This window comes from Danio aesculapii, chromosome 20 (genome assembly GCF_903798145.1).
Source record: "Danio aesculapii chromosome 20, fDanAes4.1, whole genome shotgun sequence".
NCBI lineage: Eukaryota > Metazoa > Chordata > Actinopteri > Cypriniformes > Danionidae > Danio > Danio aesculapii.
The window spans coordinates 19,056,538-19,076,860 of NC_079454.1; the positions used below are offsets into that span (position 1 = coordinate 19,056,538).

A 20,323-nucleotide genomic window follows, 5' to 3' on the forward strand; every position below is an offset into this window, starting at 1 on the left:
ACATCCGTCCATCCAGTTCAATCAATTTTTTATCCATTTTCATCAAATCCATCCTTCCATCCCAATCGAATCCATCCATTCCAATTCAATCCCAATCAAATCTATCCATCCATTCCAATCAAATCCATCCCAATCAAATCCATCCATCCCAATCAAATCCATTCATCTATCCCAATTTAATCGATCCATCTCAATCAATTCCATCCGTTCATACATCCATCTCTCACATACCGAATCCATCCATCCATCCATCCATCCATTCATCCCAATCAAATCCATTCATCCATCCCAATCGAATCCATCTACCCCAATCAAATCCATCCACACCAATCAAATCCATCCATCCATCCAAATTGAATCCATCCATCCATCCAAATTAAATCCATTCATTCAACCATCCCAATCGAATCAATCCATCCCAATCAAATACATCCATCTATTCCAATCAAATCCATCCATCTAATCCAATCAAATACATCCGTCCATCCAGTTCAATCAATTTTTTATCCATTTTCATCAAATCCATCCTTCCATCCCAATCGAATCCATCCATTCCAATTCAATCCCAATCAAATCTATCCATCCATTCCAATCAAATCCATCCCAATCAAATCCATCCATCCCAATCAAATCCATTCATCTATCCCAATTTAATCGATCCATCTCAATCAATTCCATCCGTTCATACATCCATCTCTCACATACCGAATCCATCCATCCATCCATCCATCCATCCATTCATCCCAATCAAATCCATTCATCCATCCCAATAAAACCTATCCATACATCCATGCATCCAGTTCAATCAAATCCGTCCATCTGTCCATCCAGTTCAATCAAAATCCCTCTGTCCATCCCAATCAAAACTATCCATCCCAAACAAATCCATCCATCCATCCGTCCAGTACGATCAAATCCATCCATCCATCCTAATCAAATCTATCTATCCCAATCGAATCCATTCATCCCAATCAAATCCATTCATCCCAATTAAATCCATCAATCCCAATCAAATCCATTAATCCATCCATCCATCCATCCATCCATCTCAATCTAATCCATCCATCCATTCATCCATCCATCCATCCCAATCAAATGCACCCATCCATCCCATTCAAATACATCCATCGATCCCTCCAGTTGAATCAAATCCGTCCATCCATCCGTCCATCCAGTTCAATCAAATCCATGCGTTTGTCTATACATCCAGTTCAATCAAATCCATCCGTCTGTCCGTCAATCCCAATCCATCCATCCCAATCCATCCATCCGTCTGTCCGTCCAGTTCGATTAAATCCATCCGTCCGTCCATCCAGTTCAATCAAATCTATCCGTCTGTCCGTCAATCCCAATCCATTTATCCCAATCCATCCATCCATCCCGATCCATCCATCCCAATCCGTCCGTCCACTAGATTTATATAATATAACCCCTAGCCACCCCCCCATACACACACATTTTTCAAAAGCAAATATATGTAAACTAAGTTGAGAAAAACCCATTAATATAAAATCAAAAAGCTGTTAACAACTTGATGAATGATACTCAGATCTGCCTGCCATGATGATGATAATTGAAATGTCAGTCTCATAATGAATCTCTTGAGATGATGAATTGTTTTGTATGGTCATCAGCGTGTGGGCATCACTTTATTACAGTACCATAATGGAAAAGCACTTTTAAATGGTTTAGACGACCCTTGAACTTCCACCTTTGACATCCCTTCTGTCTGACCAGAGACCAGTTTCTCATAGCCAGACTTTTGGCCATTAGCATGATGTCTTGTTCATTTTGCAGCTTATTCTGCAGAATTATGATGTTATATTATGATTATTATATGTTTCCCAATTATTATTTTTTGAGTGTTTCCTAAACAGTGATGTAAGTCACTGCTGAACTACCATAGGGGAGATCGGGGACGAAAGTACCATTTTTCATAAAAACCTACATTTAAAAGGTAATGTTTTAGGCTGTGGTTACTAACTCATAAGTGTCATCTATCAATATCAAGTGGTATCTTGAAAAAAACAACTTTAAAATGATTTCACTAAACATGTCCCAACCTCGTCAGGAGGGACAAAAGTAACACAACAATATTTGCTAGATTGATTGGCTTAATCTGGTTTATTTTGAATATATCTGACTATAACCTTATTAATATTAAAGAGCCCATATTATACATGAAATAGGGTCATATTTAGGTTTTAAGGGTCTCCAACAACAGTCTAATATGCATGCAAGGTCAAAAAACACTTTCATGGTCTTATAATCTGCATTTATTTTTACCTAATTATCTCAGCGACTCCCATATGATTCGTTCAGCGATTCATTTGTACCCAAACCCGTCCTCAGCGCGAAGCTAATCTGCGCTGATTGGACCGATGACAGCCTGCTGCGATTGGTCGAAACTGACAGCCTTCAGCGCGAGACAGAGTGAAATGCCCAGCAGCTTATCAACAATATAAAAGTAGTCACAGTGCATACACGCTTCATAGTGTAAGGTGTGGATTTTGGCTGCCAGTGGGTGAATGTAAATACAGACGATGCACTTAAAAAAAACAGACGACTAACTATTTTATTGAGCAAAAACTCCAAGAACTGGCGAGGAGCACGTCACCATCTACCTGCTCTTTTCACACAGACACACACACACACACACACACACAAACACCTCCTCCTCCTCCTCCTCCTTAGAAGACACAACACCAATAGAGAGTCCTCAGTCCTCAGTTATATCTGCGACACCCCCGTCCTCACTTTGCTAACGGGTCACTTTTGTTTTCACTTTCGGGTTGAGGGTGGCGTGATCGTCCTTAACCTAGAGCGGCAGTTTAGCTTGCTGAACCGGCCCTGCAGAACACACATACACACACGCACACGCACACACACACACACACACACACACACACACATTACCCTCACCGTTCGCCTAGACTAGAGTGCCTGTTCAGCTTGCTTAGTGCAATTTAGACAACTCCCTTGAACCTGAGCTGAAATATTTTGAAACTTGACCGTTGCATGTGTGTAGAAACAGCTGACGATCCGTAAACAAAGCGGCACGCGACGCGTTTTCAACGTGGTTTTACACGCGATATGAGAAAATAAAGAGTTAACCTGATAGAGTACACGCGGTTACAAGTAACAAAACACAACTAAATACATAATTTTCAAGCTAGAGTGAACGAGGCAACAATTTTAATCGCACGTACTTACACTTGTGAAATGGGGGTAGAAACTGATTCATGATGCACTGATCCATGTTCTGACAGTCTTTACTGATCCTTCCTTTAACAAACCGATGAAGTCTTCTTTTTAAGCATGTAGTTTCCAGAAGCACTCTGGGCTATAATGCTGAGCCTTCATCTTCGGGTAGGCTGTCGATAGTATCATACCATCTGCACAGCGTGACTTCATTCCACCGGTGTGTGTGTGTGTGTGTGTGCGTGTGTTTGTGTGTGTGGGGCTTTTTTTCTATGTTAGTGGGCGGGGCCGCAGGTTTAAAATCTCCCGGGTTTGCGCGTGCAACTACTTGTGTTTCGTAGCCGCGTCATCACGAAACACCTAATGACTCGTTATCAAAACGACTCGTTTGAAGCACTATGAGTCGACTCCTTTATAGATTAATCAATAGTTTTAAACACTGTACACTTACAGATTTAAGCCTTAGCTGGATATTTCACTTCACTTAGAGCTGTGTTACACACTACATGAAAGGGCATTTTCAAAAACCATAATATGGGCTCTTTAACAGCATACATGTTTGTCCTTTATTTTTGCAAAAAAAAATATCAAACTGCATTTTCATTTTAAATTTCAGTTCAATCAAATGTTTCAAAAGCAATCCAACAACACAAAATGTTAACATATTCTAAAAAAATTATATTTTATTTTTAATTAATTTTTAATATATATATGAGCAATATCACACTCGTAGCAGTGTGATATGGCTGTATATCGGCACTAGTGGAAGGCATACTTTGGCATGAGGCCATAGGCTGAGTGCCTTAACGTCCCACCAGTGACGATATACAGCCAGGTGTACTAGTGGGATATTGCGTTTATACAACAGTTTGACATCATAACCGTGTGTCTAAAAAAATTTAATCAAACACGCAGAGTCTCATAACCCTTTTGTATGAGGAACTACTTTCTTCCACCATTCATTCACATTTACAGCTGACGTCAGAACAGCAGAAGCCGTTACTAATTAATTCCCAGTCATTTTAGAGCAAGTATTTGAATGATTCTCTAGTATAATGTTTAAAGTGGTGACAAAACTTGTAAATTTGTATGATTTGTACAAACTTGTAAATTTGCTGACATTTTAAAATTTTAAGGCTGAGCGGCATGAAATGGCATCTCTGTCTGCAGAGATATCTATCAGTATTTCTCTGTTGCAGTCGGGAGATCACAATATTACTATGGTATAAATACAGCACTACAACATACAAGAGAGAGAGAGATTGACTCAGAAAGTCATTTACCTTTATATTAATGATCTGATACGCTGTTACGCCGTTTTCTCCTAGTGCTTATTATACGTCTCTGTTGCCATCTTGTGGATGAACATTTTCAACCATCTTTGCTCAGACAGACTAATGGTCGCCAATGCGCTGTCTCAGAAATTACAAATATTTTAAAATAGGCACTATCCTTATAAATGAACTGCATAGTTGCAATCAAAACACTGTTGACTAAAAAGCCTCAAAAGTACAATATGTTGTCTAACAGCAGTAATATTTGTATGTGGGTGGAGTAATACAAAAGGGTGAAGGGTGAAGAGGTGGTACGAGTATTGTTACTGGGAGAATAATCCAGCTGTCACCCAATCAGTTTCAAGAACCAGACAGAACTGTTGCATAAAATAAAATATAATATTATATTATAATTTTATAAAACATCTGAAAACTCTAACGTGGAAGTAAAAAATAATGCATGGCTATTATCAGTGGGACATAAATAACAGTGTTGTTTTCGTCCCCACAGGAACTCTTGCCATTTAAACCTGATTTACTTTTAAACCGAAAAATTCAGAGATTGCAAACTTAAGGATGTGTTATTGCACTAAATAACCTGTAGATTGATCATCAATGCTGTGCATGAAAAGAAAAACACAACTTGTAATAAGAAAAAAGAACTGCTACAATAATTTACTTTCTGCACTTTAAAAAACTGAAGTTCAGACCTAAGCGCGGGACATGGTCCCGAAATCAGCTGATATTTGGCAGCCCCATTAAGAGTTGCATGCTGAATGTGCTGTTATAGCCTGGAAAGCAAATGTTGTCAAGGCTTCGAGTAAATCGATTTGTTACCTTCATCCCACGTTACTTATCTCCCGCTGTCCTCTAGTACGATGCATTGTTTGAGAAAACTAATGGCACTTTTACACTGTGTGTGAAACTATTCCGAACATATCAGTGGGGTATATGCACACAGACTTTTAATTTCATCCAGTGAGCCCCAGGGCTTACTGTTAATAGTCATCCCATACAAAATTGCTGTGTTTAAGATCTGATTTATTTAAAAACAAAACAGCGATTTTCACTGCCTCATTGTGATACAATATAAAGTGGGTATCAGACCAGACAAGAAGCATTGCATTAAAATATATTTTTCCACACCATGTCTTTAAAATATGGAAATTAATTTTACCCCAGTATTTTCAATGGAATTTGTGCGCTAGACTGCTGCTAATGATGGTGTCTGCGTTTAAACGGCCTTTTATCTCTTTTTATGATTTAACAACCAAATGGATGCTTATGTCACGGATTGGTCAGGCTCTCACGATCCCCACTCACGAAGATCACCATCACCTGACTTCTAATGAGCACACAGCTGCATCACATTCACGAGCACCAGATAAAAGCACAGCACTCCAGTCGCTCATTGTCCGGGCTCGTCTCGACGAAAGCGGACAACTGAGCGACCACTCAGCGTAGTCATCCTCAGCTAAACAAACGATTTACTTACCTGTTCTCTTTGTATTCCTCCCTAGTCTTCCTGGTCCTCCCGTATCGTCCTGTCTTCCAGTCCTTCCAAGTCTGTGTCATCCTCTGTCAGCTGTATCTGGTGTGTGCTGTCCATCCTCGTGTATTCCTGTTACCCAGCCACGGAGGAGAAGACCCCAACATCATTCCTGATCCTCCTGGCTATCCTTCATGTGCTCCTTGTTGTCATTCAATAAACACCCTAACGTTTCCTTACCTCTGTCTCCTGTCCGCTTCATAACAGAAGCCCGGACCAATAACGACGACAACATGAGCACCCCCGATCACTTTCAAGAGCTGGTGGACCAGTTGAAGCGGATTCTACAGCCACCAGCTCCACTTTCCAACGCACCACCAGCACCGAGCACTTCCGCCTCCACAGTTTCTTCTTCGGCCCTTCCTTCCAGTCCCATGGCCCGACCAGCGCCCTACTCAGGCGGAGCGGGGGAGTGCAATGGTTTTCTGTTACAATGTTCCCTCATATTCGAAATGCAACCTTCTCTATATCCCACAGATAAGTCAAAGATCGCCTACATCGTATCTCTACTCTCTGGACCTGCACTTAAATGGGCTGAGACGATCTGGAACCAAGCCGGGCCGGTCATGAATTCCATCACTACCTTCACGGAGTATTTCAAAGAGGTGTTTGGACGTTCTGATGGGGAAGTAGCCGCTGGAGAGCAGCTGTATCATCTAAAGCAAGGTACTCTATCTACACAGGAATATGCTCTCCGGTTTCGCACTCTAGCAGCTGCAAGTGGATGGAATGAGAGATCGTTGTTGACCACGTACCGGCTCGGCTTGGAACCCACTCTCCGAATCCAACTGGCCACATTAGATGATACAATGGGTCTGGAGAGATTCATCCAACATTCTCTCCGATGTTCCGATCGTCTTCGTTCCTATCAACAGGACACCATCACCCCCTCGTCTGCACTCCTCCAATCGCCTGAGTCAACAGCCTCTCCAGAACCAGAACCCATGATAATAGAGTCTGGAAGACTGACATCAGCGGAACGACAGAGGAGGCTGACCCGGGGTCTGTGTCTATACTGCGGTGTCAGTGGACACACCCGTATGGAGTGTCCCCTTCGTCCCATTCGGACTTCAGTGAGTGTATTCAGTACGAATATTGAACAATGTAAACCACTTACTACCACCGTACAAATAACTACTGCCTCTATTTCTCTCCTTGTCACAGCCCTCATCGACTCCGGGTCAGCAGGGAACTTCATCTCCCAATCCCTCTGTCGTCAACTCCACCTCCGTACTGAGGCGTCCTCGCATATATACCAGATACAACCGATAACCCAGTGCACTCGATCTTCGACCCGTATCCACCGACAATGCGAAGACATCCTTCTTCAAGTGGGGGTGTTACATCAAGAGAGGATTCAATTTCTGGTTCTGGAGGGTGCAAATATGGACATCATTCTAGGGCGCCCGTGGCTGGTGAAGCACGATCCCATCATCTCTTGGGGCACAGGAGAGATAAAGAAATGGGGATCTGGATGTACACCTGCCTGTTTTCCAAATCTCCCTCTTCAAGGTCGGAACCCCATTTCTTTGTTTGCAACATCGGTCGAGAGCCCTCCTGAGAAGCAGTCTATCCACATTCCTAAGGAGTACAGCTCCTTTCATGATGTCTTCTGCCCCAAGAGAGCTTCCCAGCTACCGCCGCATCGGCCATGGGACTGCGCGATCGACCTAGTTCCAGATGCCCAGTTGCCAAGAGGTAGGATCTACCCGCTCTCGCTTCCAGAGAATCAGGCAATGGAAGATTACATAAGGGAGGCTCTGAGTCAGGGGTACATACGTCACTCAAAATCACCAGCCGCCTCAAGCTTCTTCTTTGTGGCCAAGAAGGACGGAGGGCTGCGTCCATGCATCGACTACAGGGTCCTAAATAACGGTACAGTAAAATACCGATATCCCCTTCCTCTGGTACCAGCCGCTTTGGAACAGCTCCGAGAAGCTAAAGTCTTCACTAAATTGGACCTCCGCAGCGCGTATAATCTGATAAGAATACGTGAGGGGGACCAATGGAAGACAGCATTCGTGACCCCTACTGGCCACTATGAATATGAGGTCATGCCTTACGGTCTGGTCAACGCCCCCTCCGTATTCCAAAACTTCATTCATGAAGTCCTCCGGGAGTTTCTTCACCACTGTGTAATAGTGTACATAGATGACATCCTCATTTACTCCCGGAGTGAGGCCGAACATCGCCAACACGTTGCGGAGGTCCTACACACATTGAGAGAACATCACCTCTACCTCAAAGCGGAGAAATGCTCATTCCACCAGAAGTCGATTCATTTCCTGGGATACATCATTGACCAAACCGGTATACGTATGGATGGGAAGAAAATTGAGGCTGTTCTATCCTGGTCAGAACCCACTTCCATTAAGGAGCTCCAGAGGTTTCTTGGTTTTGCTAACTTTTATAGACGATTTATCAAGGACTACAGCAGGATTACATCACCTCTCACTAATCTCCTCAAGGGTAAACCCAAAGGACTGGAGTGGACCAAAGAAGCAGCCGCAGCCTTCCGCCTTCTTAAGAAGGAGTTCACAAGGGCCCCACTCCTGACTCATCCTGACCCAAATCTTCCTTTCGTGGTGGAAGTGGACGCATCCACCACCGGCGTCGGGGCAGTATTATCTCAACATCATGATACACCGCCCCGACTGCATCCCTGTGCCTATTTCTCTCGGAAGTTGAGCCCGGCGGAGCAGAATTACAGCATAGGAGACAGGGAGCTTCTAGCAATCAAGCTAGCCTTGGAGGAGTGGCGTCACTGGTTGGAGGGAGCCAAACATCCGTTCCAGGTGATCACAGATCACAAAAACCTCCAGTACATCAAAGAGGCCAAGAGACTATGTCCACGTCAAGCCAGATGGTCACTTTTCTTCTCACGTTTTGATTTCTCCATTTCCTATCGTCCAGGACCCAAGAATCTAAGAGCAGACGCTCTCTCTCGTTTACACGAGCATCACGATCATGAAGAACTCCCAACGAAGATTCTTCCCGAACACATCTCCATTTGTCCGATCACCTGGAACGCTCCTCCAGTCGTTGCCACTCCGGAAGCTCCTGCTCCGCCGGGATGCCCTCCTCATCGGCAGTTCATACCACCTGAACACCGGGTAGATCTGATCCACTCCTTACATACCTCGCTAGGCACTGGACATCCAGGGATCAACAATACTCTCTCGCTAGTATCCCAACGATTCTGGTGGCCAAACATGGCAAGGGATGTGAGGCAATATGTTCAGGGCTGTAAGGACTGTGCCCAATCCAAGAGCCCACGTCATCTACCCGCTGGAAAGCTCCATCCCTTGCCGATTCCGAACCGTCCCTGGTCACACCTAGGAGTGGACTTTATCACTGACCTCCCTTCGTCAGAAGGTAATACCTGTATTCTAGTCATAGTAGATAGATTCTCAAAGTTTGTCAAACTAATCCCTCTGAAAGGTCTTCCCACAGCCTTTGAAACTGCCGACAATATCTTTAATCAAGTCTTCAGGTCATTTGGTATTCCAGAAGATATTGTGTCGGACAGAGGTCCACAGTTCATCTCACGTCTATGGAAAGCCTTCTTCAAGCTCCTAGGTGTGGCCGTCAGCCTCTCTTCTGGATATCATCCCCAAACCAACGGGCAGACAGAGAGGAAGATTCAGGAGGTGGGACGGTTCCTGAGGACCTTCTGCAGTGGTCACCAGAACTCCTGGAGCCAGTATTTGGGCTGGGCAGAATATGCCCAAAATTCACTGCGGCAACCCTCCACCGGACTCACGCCATTCCAGTGCGTCCTGGGCTTCCAACCACCGCTCTTTCCCTGGGATGGCGAACCATCTGATGTCCCCGCAGTGGATCACTGGTTCCGGGAGAGCGAGAGAGTCTGGGACGAGGCTCATCAACATCTGCAGAGGGCAGTCCGTCGAAGCAAGGTAACCGCCGATAGGAGAAGGTCTGAAGAACCCAGATACACACCCGGACAAAAGGTGTGGCTATCCACCCGGGACATACGCATGCGACTGCCCTCTCGCAAGTTAAGTCCCCGATTTGTTGGTCCCTTCACCATCGTGGAACAGGTTAACCCCGTCACCTACAAACTACAATTACCCCTCTCACTACCGTATTCACCCTACATTCCACGTATCACTCCTGAAACCCTATCACGATCCTGTTCTTCCCTCCACAGAGCCTGACCACGAAGAGGAACCCCCTCCTCCACTGCTCCTAGAAGAAGGAGCCGTCTACGCAGTGAAGGAGATCTTGCGTTCCCGACGTCGTGGTGGCCAGTTGGAGTACCTGGTGGACTGGGAAGGGTACGGCCCCGAAGAAAGGACATGGGTTCCCAGAGCTGATATTCTCGATCCTAGTCTCATGGTGGAGTTTCATGAGAGCCACCCTGAGTTCCCAGCGCCTAGAGGCAGAGGGAGACCACCACGGCGTCGGAGGTGTCGGCCCTCAGGAGCGGGCCCTGGGGAGGGGGGGTACTGTCACGGATTGGTCAGGCTCTCACGATCCCCACTCACGAAGATCACCATCACCTGACTTCTAATGAGCACACAGCTGCATCACATTCACGAGCACCAGATAAAAGCACAGCACTCCAGTCGCTCATTGTCCGGGCTCGTCTCGACGAAAGCGGACAACTGAGCGACCACTCAGCGTAGTCATCCTCAGCTAAACAAACGATTTACTTACCTGTTCTCTTTGTATTCCTCCCTAGTCTTCCTGGTCCTCCCGTATCGTCCTGTCTTCCAGTCCTTCCAAGTCTGTGTCATCCTCTGTCAGCTGTATCTGGTGTGTGCTGTCCATCCTCGTGTATTCCTGTTACCCAGCCACGGAGGAGAAGACCCCAACATCATTCCTGATCCTCCTGGCTATCCTTCATGTGCTCCTTGTTGTCATTCAATAAACACCCTAACGTTTCCTTACCTCTGTCTCCTGTCCGCTTCATAACAGCTTAGGTCTATTTAACTGATTATATTTGAATTACATCACAACATTGATGCTGTAAAAGGAACCTTATGAAATTGAAAATAATAACAAAGTTTTCATGTGAAGTTCATCATTGGCTGAAAAACACAAGGTGTGTATATAGCCCATTCAATCAAATGCCATATATAACCATAAACTTACTTTAGACAAATTTTGTTGAATTGTCTTTACAGAGATACCAATGGACACCTTTGTCAGTGTGAAAACCTGACACACTGATTTATGAAAAATCTGCATACAAAAAAGTTTGGTGGTGTCATATTAGGTGTACAGCTAATGCTGTAATCAAAGTAGATCAGCAGTTTTTTGAAATACTCAGATGAGCCCATCTGGCACCAAAAACTATTGCAGAGTCACTTAAATCAGCCTTCTTCCTCGTTCTGATACTTAGTTTGAACAGATCAGCACGTCTTCAGCAATTTGTGTTAACAAGCAGTTACATCTATAAAAGTTATCTGTTCTGTGTCCATTGTACAACTATTAATTATGCTAGTTGTGTTTCATTGGCTAAATTGAATGCATGAATTCACAATAACAATTTAATAAATTGAGAACAGAATAACAGAATAAATCGAATGTGTGAAAATAAGACATTATTTTAAAATGCTATTTGGAATACATATTAAAAATGGTCTTCTAATAGAACTATTAGTACTACTACTATTAGTGGTGCTAGTAGGTATACTTCCTATGTAAGTAAAACAATAGGAAGTACTTCTTTTTAATTACTTCTCTGAAAATTATTTTAGATACTTCTCAGAAATACAGACAAAGAAGTAACTTAGTGCTGTATATTTGACCTATACTTGGTCACTGACATATACTGAAATGTATACTTACTATAAGTGTATGCCTGTGTAAGTTGCTTGAGTAGTGATTTTAAAGTGCCCTTTATCTGTATTACAAGTACACTACAAATAAATTAGTGTCGCACAAGCACTGTGCACTTAGTTGGGTTAAATGTAGAGCCCTAATTCTGAGTATAGGACCCAGATTGTACATGACCATGTCATATCTTTCCTTCCTTCACAAAATACTACAAGTACTTTGTATAACCGTATAAGTTTACTTGCAGTATAAATGATAAACTTAATTGCGGACTACTTACTGTAAAGTTTACTACTGTTACATACACAGTAAACTTAAAAGTATAATTTTATATATTTATTTAGTCCCAAGCGGTATTCAAATAGTACACTTACAAATAAGCTTCTAGTACATGTATGTTTAGTATACTTGCTATTTGAAGCATACTTATATTCTTCAACATTACTCAAGTATACTTCAGAAAAGGAACTTAAAGTATATTTTATGGGATCAAATTCCCACCTAGTATCGGGGTTGGGGGCAGCATGGTGCCTCAGTGGGTAGCACTGTTGCCTCACAGCAAGAAGGTTGTTGGTTCGAGTCTTGGCTGGGTAGGTTAGCATTTCTGTGTGGAGTTTGCATGTTCTCTCCGTGATGGTGTGGGTTTCCGCCGGGTGCTCCGGTTTCCCCCACAGTCCAAAGACATGTGCTATAGGTGAATTAAATAAACTAAATTGGCCATAGTGTATGTGTGTGAATGAATGTGTATGTATCTGTACTGGATTGCAGCTGGAAGGGCATCTGCTGTGTAAAACATATGGTGGATAAGTTGGCGGTTCATTCTGCTGTGACAACCACTGATGAATAAAGGGACTAAGCTGAAGGAAAATGAACAAATGACTATCGCAGTTGCGGATGGGAAAATAATGCATGTAAATAAAAAAATGTTAATCAAAAAATAACTTACAGGTCATTTCCCCTTCGCTCTTGTTCCCACATTCTGCACTTGTGTTTACAAAAGATGCTATTCGAGTTTCATTTAAATCATGGGTGGGCTTCAGCGTCATCATTGGTCCACTAGTCAAGATTGACAGTTGCTCCTCTAGCCAATCAGATGAAGGGAGTTGACGTCACTCCAATGCAATTCATGGCTACTCGGCGTGGGAGGCGAGAATGCATTTGTTCAGCAGTTTCAGATAATAGATAATCGCAGGGGATTCATATTAATATTATAATGTAACTTCAGACACCTGTCTATGATTCCAGGAAATTTATAACAATATAAACATTTATAATATGCTTTTGCGCATTATAATTTTACACGCAATGGCAATTTTTTGATTTATGCTTATCATTTTTTTATCTGCGAAAGCGATACTTTAGGCAGGAATTTGATCCCATGTTGCTTATTTTAAGGTTATATTTTTAAGACATGAGATTTGATCATTTTTTATTTGAGTCATTGCTCTTAAAAATGTTATTAAATGATATAAACCATTGTAATGTGGAAAGTACAATCACTTTATTATGGCCCGTTTCCATTGAGTTTTACAGTACGGTACGGGTCACCTTTATCAGGCTTGAGTTTCCACTGCTAAAAGGGTACCAATGTTACTCTTTTGGTGGGCGTGGTGTTTGACAGAAAGTTTCAGTCAACGTCATTTCGCTCGAGAAAATGCTGTACGTTCACATATCATGTGAGAAGCACTCACAAAACAGATGCTTTATACACATAAATACTTCTGCATAAATGTTTATTACTAACTTTTCTATGAACATAATTTAATTATAACTGCAGATCAATGACAGTGCGAAATAGCCTACTGTAATGTCTGAAATTTTATAAAATAAATAAATGCAACATATATGAACACATACAGACCCTTACAGTGTCCGATATGTTACCATTTACAGATAAACTACACACGGCATACATTTAGTCCTTATTTAGGTTCAAAAACAACACAAAATTTAGCCCACAGTCAGAGCAAACGTCTCATCTGTGTCTTCAATCTTCAGCAGCACGTGTAACCTCTTGTTAGAAAGTAATTCCGTCATCAACGAACTCATAATAGTCCAAAAGGTGATGGTAATAATTAAACATGGCAGTTTGTTCATGTTTTAGGTTGCAGATGCATCATTTGCTGCTGTTTTTTCCGGCATCTTCTTTGTTTTTTCACGCTTTACTCTCACGTTTGTCCCTTTCTGACAGGAGTGGATATCAGATCGCTTCAATGATTATGAGCACATTATTAATGTGAGCTCAAAAAGTTCATTATTTCAAATATAGACGCGATCGCGAGCTCTCTGTACAAAGTGAAACCGTTCGCACATTTAGACAGGCTCGTAAAACAACATCAGGGCACAGCAGATTTTATTCTTCATGGCTTTGTGGCTATTCATCAAGACGACGACAAGGTTTGTTTGAGCTCGGGTCGACCATGGCTCGTTATTATATGTATAATATATATTACGGTGTAATGTCTCGGCTGTGTATTTAAAACATGGCGGTTCCTTTGTTTTCATTCTGGATTGTTGCGCGAGCTAACGACGTATCTCTGTAAACCAATAGCGTTCAGCTGCGCGTCTAGCTCCACCTTTTGGTACCCTTGGTACCCTTTGCAAAGGGTGACCAAAAAGTGATACGGTACGGTTCGAGTTGCTTCCATGTGATTGGCTGATTAAAAACTTGCGTTAACGAGCAGTTGGTTAAGTGTACCAAATAAAGTGGCTGGTGAGTGTATATTGCTCATGAAAAGGAAAGGAAAGGAAAGGAAAGGAAAGGAAAGGGGACTTCTTTCATTTACAGTAATGTATATATTGCACCTTATAAGAACATTTTAAGTAAGCTTTGTTTTTAAAAAATAAAATATAATACAATTATAATCTAAAAAACATCCATAAACTTAAATGTGTCCAGAAACATACATATACATGAACTGCAATTAACTAAAGAGTCTAAATTATTAATCTACAATTATCAATTTAAACATATAATTAATCTCAGATCTTATTTCCCTCACATTTTCCATGGACTCTAAATGCCCAAATAGCTACATTTTCATACAAGACAACTACAAGCACAAAATGCATCACATTAAGTTGCCTGGGCTAACTGTCTCTGTAAATAACACATGACAAGATGTAAATGAGTAAAAGATGTGCAAAGAGGGATGAGGGTGAGTAGATAAAGTCTGAAAGGTGCTAATGATAAGATACATTCAGAAGATTCACATAACCACCCACGCACAGCTGTGCAGAAATCACACATGAACACGCACAGCTTCTTCGTTTCAGACATTTAAATGGTGACATCTGTACCGTCATGCGCTGTGTTCTGTTTCATTGCCATCACAAAGTTTCTGTCACCTAGTTTGGTACTAGAAGGAATAGTTCATCCAAAAATGAAAATTACCCCATCATTTACTTACCCTCAAGCCATGTATATTACTGTTTTCTGTGTGTCTACCTCATGTGGCATACTGTTCGCCCAGCTTCTCCTACTGCTGCAAATTCCATTTTTACTGTTGATATTTGCTGCCAGTTAATCAGGAAGTGACAATTTTGTTCTCTTTGACTCGTTGGATGGAAACGCTGTTCATTCGCATGTCTTCTATGAGTGGACCAATCAGAAGAACTCAAGGTGAGGCAACCAATGCAAGCTTCTGTTTATAGTAGAAAGTTGACATGACCTTTTGTCATATTTAACTTTGTCATAGCGGAGGGGGAACTGATCATGGCTTTGTCCAGAATATCCTGAGTTGCATGATGTATCATCATGTGTTTATCTTAACACACACACACACATATATATATATATATATATATATATATATATATATTTTTTTTTTTTTTTTTCCTATTTATAACATGTCTGCTATTGTTGTTATTACATCACGTTCACAATATCGCATCATGTGGATCTCATGCTGTGCTGCATTGTGTTTTACACCCATTCCTGAGTGCCACGTATTTCATTTTTAGAAGCAAAGACCCATTCGCTGTTAATGAGCCCTTAGAACATCCTAGAATATTTTGAATGGTATAGAACTTTAAATTTTTTCATAGACTGTGACAGTTTGTAAAATGAATGAATCATTTTGCACATGTCATTTTTGTTCTAATGTAAATAGAAGCTGAAAAATACTTATTTTTCCATTTATTGGAACTCTTGTACATTGTCTTATTATTAATTTGGGAGACACCTGTATCATTTTCGTTCGACAAACAGACCTTTCTGGTTGAATAAAAGTAACTTTAAGTTAGAATTTGACAGGCGTACGAATAATTTCAATATACTTTTTATATATTTATATACTGTTGAAGTCTTAGAATTATTAGCCCCCTTTGAATTTTTTTTCTTTCACAGAGCAAGGACATTTTCACAGTGTCTGATAATATTTTTTTCTTCTGGAAAAAGTCTTATTTGTTTTATTTCAGTTAGAATAAAAGCAGATTTTAATTTTTTAAAAACATTTTCAGGTCAAAATTATTAGTCCCTTTAAGCGAATTTTTTTTCGATAGTCTACAGAACAATCCATCATTATACAATAACTTGCCTAATTACCCTAACCTGCCTAGTTAACCTAATTAACCTAGTTAAGCCTTTAAATGTCACTTTAAGCTGTATAGAAGTGTTTTGAAAAATATCTAGTAAAATATTATGTACTCTGATCATGGCAAAGACAAAATAAATCAGTTATTAGAAATGAGTTATTAAAACTATTGTTTTTAGAAATGTGCTGAAAAAAATCTTCTCTCCATTAAACAGAAATTGGGGAAAAAATAAACAGGGGGGCTAATAATTCTGACTTCAACTGTATGTATGTGTATATATATATACATGCATATACATACAATATTTAATTAAAGTTTGTTTGTTTGTTTGTTTAGAGCTTTAATACATATAAACATATAATACATATAAACATAGATAACCTGTAACTATATAGTATATAGTGTCCTTTGCATAAAAAAGTGTCTAGGTGTATAATTCATTTTCAATTAAGTATATTTGTGAACTACTTAAGATTCTGTGTTGTCCTCGAAGTCCTCGGACATAAAACATTAAATATAAAATTCAAAATAAAAGTCTTTATCTACATGGACAGTCTGTTTTATTTTGTGTGTGTGTGCGTATGTGTTTGTGTATAAAACTGTTCAACTGCAAGCCTAGACATAAATCCAATGCAATTCCTTTGTTTTTATTTCATCATCTTTCTCGTTTTCTCTCATCTGTCTCACCTTTCTCTTGCCCTCAATGATGGAGAAGGGCGTTGTGATGGAGGGCCACTTGTTTCTGGGCGGTGGAGGCTTCTCACAGTTCCACAGCACTAAAATCTGAAACCACATTAAAACACATGAGCTGCACTGCACTTTTCATGCACAGTTTTTGCACAAGTTTGGATTGCAACCCGTGGCTCTGAATTATTATTGCCTACTTTCAAAAAGCTATCAAAATGTATAAGCAAATTGGATAGTTATTTGTTAACCCTAAAAATAGATGCGAGAGACTCCGATCAAAGCAGAAATGATCTAAGAGTTCCATAGGCAGAACATGTGTCATTTACATTCACATTTAGTCATTTCGCAGATGCTAAGTGTAAGGCTGAACACAGACTTGACACTAATAAAGATGAAATTCGTGCATATTCTCACTCAAACCACTGTCTGCTGCTGTTTCTAGTTGCTTATCAAGAGAAAAGCTGCTAGTTCGGGATCAATATTTTTCAGACATGAGAATGGCTGTCTCTAGATGTGCAGCTGTAGAAAAGGTAATTGCATGAAATGCTGGAACGGAATTAACCAATACAGCGGGTATGAAAAGTATTCAGACCCCTTTAAATTTTTCACTGGTTATATTGCAGCCATTTAACTCATTGTAACTAATTTAAGTTAATTTTCCCTCATTAATGAACACACAGCACCCCATTAACAGAAAAACACAGAAATGTTGACATTTTTGCAGATTTATTAAAAAAGAAAAACTGAAATATCACATAGTCCTAAGTATTCAGAGCCTTTGCAGTGAAACTTATATACTGTATTTAACTCAGGTGTGGTCCATTTCTTCTTAAGGTGGTTCTACGCCTTCATTTGAGTCTAGCTGTGTTTGATTATATTGATTGGACTTGATTAGGAAAGCCACACACCTGTCTATAAAAGACCTTACAGCTCACGTTGCATGTCAGAGCAAAGAAGAATCATGAGGTCAAAGGAGCTGCCCTAAGAGCTCAGAAACAGAATTGTGGCAAGGCACAGATCTGGCCGAGGTTACAAAAAAATCTACTGCACATAAGGTTCCTAAGAGAACAGTGGCCTCCATAATCCTTAAATGGAAGACAATTGGGATGACCAGAGAGCTGTAGAGATGCAGTTGAGAGATAGGAGAAAGTTTTAGAAAGTCAACCATCACTGCAACCCTCCACCAGTCGGGACTCTATTGCAGAGTGGCCCGACGGAAGCCTCTCCTCAATGCAAAACACATGAAAGTCTGCTTGAAGGATTCCAAGATGGTGAGAAATAAGATTCCTTCGTCTAATGAGACCAAGATATAACTTTTTGGCCTTAATTTTAAGCAGTATGTGTGGAGAAAAATAGGCACTGCTCATCACTTGTCCAACAGTAAAACATGGTGGGGGGTAACATTATGCTGTAGGGGTGTTTTTCAGCTGCAGAGAGAGGATCACTGGTTGCAATAAAAAAATAGATGAATGCAGCCAAGCAGAGGTGCCTGTAGGATTTTATTCCAAGGTATGCACAAATCCGGCACCACCCCGCCCTCTTCCCCCAATCATGTCAAGAGACACTGATGCTTACTGTCAAAGGCTACACTATTTAAGGGCATTCGTTACGACATAATTCGTTAACTTTGATATTTTATTGAAATTTAAATGTAATAAAAGCACATCACCACCAAGAAAAAAATCAGACACTCAAGACGTAATCTTTAAAATTATGACATATTAAACAAATTGCAAATATATGACAGAAGATTGTGAAACTATTCAATTATTGAAGCATTATTTAAATCCTTACTTTCCACGGACTGAAAATTATCCACCCGCACAGTTGAGTAGTGGACGGCTCAAACAAAAATATAATTCATATTTTTCTTGGAAAAAATATATATATTTTTTAAATGAATTTAGTATATAGTTTGTCTCCTAATTTAAATATTTTTGTTGGTCAGTTATCTTCTAGATAAAATAGAATAACGAATAATATTTGAGGTGAAGTGCTTCAAAACAAATCCGCTATGCTTCAATAATGCCAAATAATGAACTGGACCGTCCAATAAAATAATAATCTAGCCTAAATAAAATTAAAGTGAAGTATTCAGTTTTAGAGAAGCCTATATTACATTGTTTTCCATGTTGCGCTGGTCAATTACAATTTAATTCATTTAATCAAATAATTTCAAGGAGCAGGACAGGCGTTTACAGAGTAACAGCACTGAACATGTTCCCACATTACCTCGGTGGAACAAACTTGGTTGGAAGGGTGAGAACTCAGAAACTTGTTGTGAGAATGAAGATGTTTGCTTATTTATGCCAGTCTGTCAGATAAAATTGTTTAAAACACCTTGAATGGTAGCGGTTCCATGCGAGGAGGCAGCGCAGCAGCTGGATCTGATCTGAGCCCGGCTCAGGTGCTGATGAGACTGCGGTCTCCACCCCGTGTGAGGATCAATATTTATCTCATTGCTTTTAGGCCTTTTGGCAAATGTCTTGATTAAGTTTATCTGTTTTAAAGAGCGTTTACTCATTTTGAACCTTGTTTTAAACAATAGAATTGTAAGTTTTAGTGTGCAGAAAAACCGCCAACAAAACGAAAGCCAATAGATATCTACACCCATCTCCCACCATGCAAGTACATACATGCTTCAAAACATAAATAAAAAGCGGCATTAATTCCTGCCCTCTCATGGTAGGTATGCACAGTGCATACAGCCGTACAGGGATATCTTGGATGAAATCCTTCTCCAGAGTGCTCAGGACCTCAGACTGGGTCGAAGGTTTACCTTCCAACAAGACAATAACTATGTTTCATCCACATATTTTTATGCGCATTTTAGATATGCGTATAAAAAACAGTTGATGGAACTGCCAAGATGTGCATAAATTTTGAAAATGCACTAAAAAAAACATATGTGCAAAACAGAGGATAAACTTTTTATTCGATAAGAAAAGATGCGCATAAACTACGATGGAAACACTTTTACAGAACAAATTCCAGTATGCGCATTAAAAAAGGTCATGTGATTTTGTTATAAGTGATCATGTGATGATAAAAATGTGTGTGAATGGACAAACCAGCAGGCTGAGCACATTGTGAAGCATGTGAAATGTTGTTTTGGTCATTCTAAAATACCTTAACCATCTCAGTATTAGTGTTATTATATTATTAATGACCTCCAGAATCAAGAGCGTCTGTGCTCCGCGTTTCACGCCTTCAAACACCACCGCGCATTCACTGCGTGTCAGGATTGCCTTTTGAGGCGCAAATCATTTAT

General features: G+C 40.6%; 1 protein-coding gene across 1 annotated transcript in view; it reads right to left on the reverse strand.

The window, feature by feature from the left end:
* Positions 1-20,323, reverse strand: part of LOC130213711 (exostosin-1) — a 638,782-nt gene that overhangs the window by 69,772 nt on the left and 548,687 nt on the right. The window contains exon 8 of the mRNA XM_056445469.1: positions 17,053-17,148. Coding sequence (XP_056301444.1) covers positions 17,053-17,148 — 96 coding nt within the window. The remainder of the gene's footprint in view (positions 1-17,052; positions 17,149-20,323) is intronic.